Here is a 1,995-nt window from a genome sequence, read left to right on the forward strand (position 1 = left end):
GGCACGGGGCCCCAGCCCCCCCACCCCGCCTGCTTACCTGCTTGATGCCCTTGGAGTCTACGAAGCTGGTGATGTCAGGGGGCATGCGGAGGCCGGGGGGGGTCACGTAGCGCAGATTGACACGGTACTGGGTGAGCAGGCGGGCCAGGGAGTGCACCGTGCGCCCGTGCTTCAGGTCGCCCACCATAGTGATCTGAGGAGAGCCGTCAGCCCAACTCACGGCACCCAATGGCCCCCCCAGCCCCAGGCAGGGCCCTTCAGTCCCACAGCACCGTGGTGGGGGTGGCCGTGGCCCCCACCCCATCCTCCACTGCCTTACCGTCATGCCGTTGACGGTGCCCAGCTCCTCGCGGATAGTGAAGATGTCCAGCAGCGCCTGCGTGGGGTGTTCCCCCACCCCGTCCCCGGCGTTGATCACGGGCTTGCGACAGTGCTTGGCAGCCAGCTGGGAGCACAGGCAGGGCTGAGCGCAGGCAGGACGCAGCCCCCGCCAGCCCCATGGGGGCAGGACCCGGCTCCTGTTCCTGACACCTGCCCAGCCCGCCCCGCTGGGGAACACGGCCGTGCCCCATAGCGCAGGTCACCATCCCCGTCATCGGGGCAGGGCCCCCAGTGCCTTCAGGGCAGGATGCGGCCGCCCCCCCGGCCCCGCCGCAGGCAGGAGACAGCCCCACCAGCCCCTCTCACCTCAACGGCGCCTGGCTGGGGGTGCCGCAGCACCAGCACGTCAGCATAGCAGCACATGGTCTGCACAGAGTCGGCCAGCGACTCGCCCTTCTGCACCGAGGAGGTGGCCTCTGAGAAGGACAGGACAGAGCCGCCCAGCCGGCTCATGGCCGCTGCGAAGGAGCTGCTGGTCCGCGTGCTCGCCTCGTAGAACATGGACGCCATCACCTTGCCCTGCGGGGGCCGTGCTGTCACCTCAGGGAGCCCAGGAGCACTTGTGCCCGGCCACAGGGCTCCCATGGCCTCGCTCGGGGTGCCCGGGTGGGCAGGCAGCTGCCCCACGCCCGGCTCACCTTGAGGATGTCCAGGCTCCGCTCCTTCTGCACCAGCATGCGCAGGGTGTGCGCCACGTTGAACAGATGCGACATCTGTGGGGAGAGGCGGCTCAGCCGGGGTGTGCGTGGCACCAGAACTCAGCCAGGGTGCACGAGGCACTGCATCCCCCATGCTCGTCCAGGTGCCCACAGCCCCAGCGCCCACCGCCAGCCCAGGCACCTGCTCCTTGGAGAACTGCTGGACGGAGAGGACGTGCTGCCCAACGAGGGGGTGCAGCAGCGGGGAGGTCTGGAAGTGGGGTGCACCCTGGGGGGACACCTGGCGCGGGAGGGGGCCCAGGGGATAGAAGTAGCTGTCCTGGATCACAGCCGGATCTGCGGCACCGAGAGCAGCCGGGTCAGCCCGGGTGGGTGGTCTCAGGGCACCCCACCAGTCCACCTGCCACGGGCCCCCAGACCCCTGTAGCACTCACCTGCCTCTGCCACCTTTCTGCCGGCCTTTTCACGGGCATCTTCAGCTGGGGTGGGAGAGGGGAGCGGCAGCATTAGAGGGTGCGGGCAGCTGTGGCACCCCAGGCCCCGCTCTCCCAGGGTGCTGCCAGCGCGGCACAGCCCTCCTGGCACTTGCAGCACTGGGCAAAAGCACCATGGGGGCCCGATGCCAGGGCCATGGCCACCCAGAGACTGGGCAGGCCAAGCCCCGGCACGGTGCTGCACCCATCTCCCCGCACACCCCACAAAACCCAATCGGACGCAACCCAAATCACACTGGCAGGCGAGGGGTCCCCGAGGTGCCGCACAGGCTGGGGCAGGAGGGGAGCAGGCAGGCGCAGCCGTGCCCTGTCCCGTGGTGCCCGGCCCCATCACATGGTGGGGAAAGGGGCCCGTGCTGGGGCGGCGCGGATGGCCCGGGGCCAGCGCGGCACCTGGGGGAGGGGATGCACTCATTGGCTGCGGTTAGTGCCATTAGTACGGCCGCGTCTCATTTTCTGAG

The 1,995-nt window shown here is 69.6% G+C and overlaps 1 protein-coding gene across 1 annotated transcript in view; it reads right to left on the reverse strand.

The window, feature by feature from the left end:
- Positions 1-1,995, reverse strand: part of CAD (carbamoyl-phosphate synthetase 2, aspartate transcarbamylase, and dihydroorotase) — a 24,227-nt gene that overhangs the window by 2,159 nt on the left and 20,073 nt on the right. Inside the window, exons 36-41 of the mRNA XM_009282314.1 lie at positions 1,475-1,633; positions 1,222-1,376; positions 1,020-1,094; positions 688-900; positions 320-445; positions 38-193 (exon numbers count right to left, since the gene is read on the reverse strand). Of these exons, the coding sequence (XP_009280589.1) occupies positions 38-193; positions 320-445; positions 688-900; positions 1,020-1,094; positions 1,222-1,376; positions 1,475-1,633 (884 nt within the window). The remainder of the gene's footprint in view (positions 1-37; positions 194-319; positions 446-687; positions 901-1,019; positions 1,095-1,221; positions 1,377-1,474; positions 1,634-1,995) is intronic.

This window comes from Aptenodytes forsteri, unplaced genomic scaffold, assembly GCF_000699145.1.
Source record: "Aptenodytes forsteri isolate BGI_AS27 unplaced genomic scaffold, ASM69914v1 Scaffold261, whole genome shotgun sequence".
Lineage (NCBI taxonomy): Eukaryota > Metazoa > Chordata > Aves > Sphenisciformes > Spheniscidae > Aptenodytes > Aptenodytes forsteri.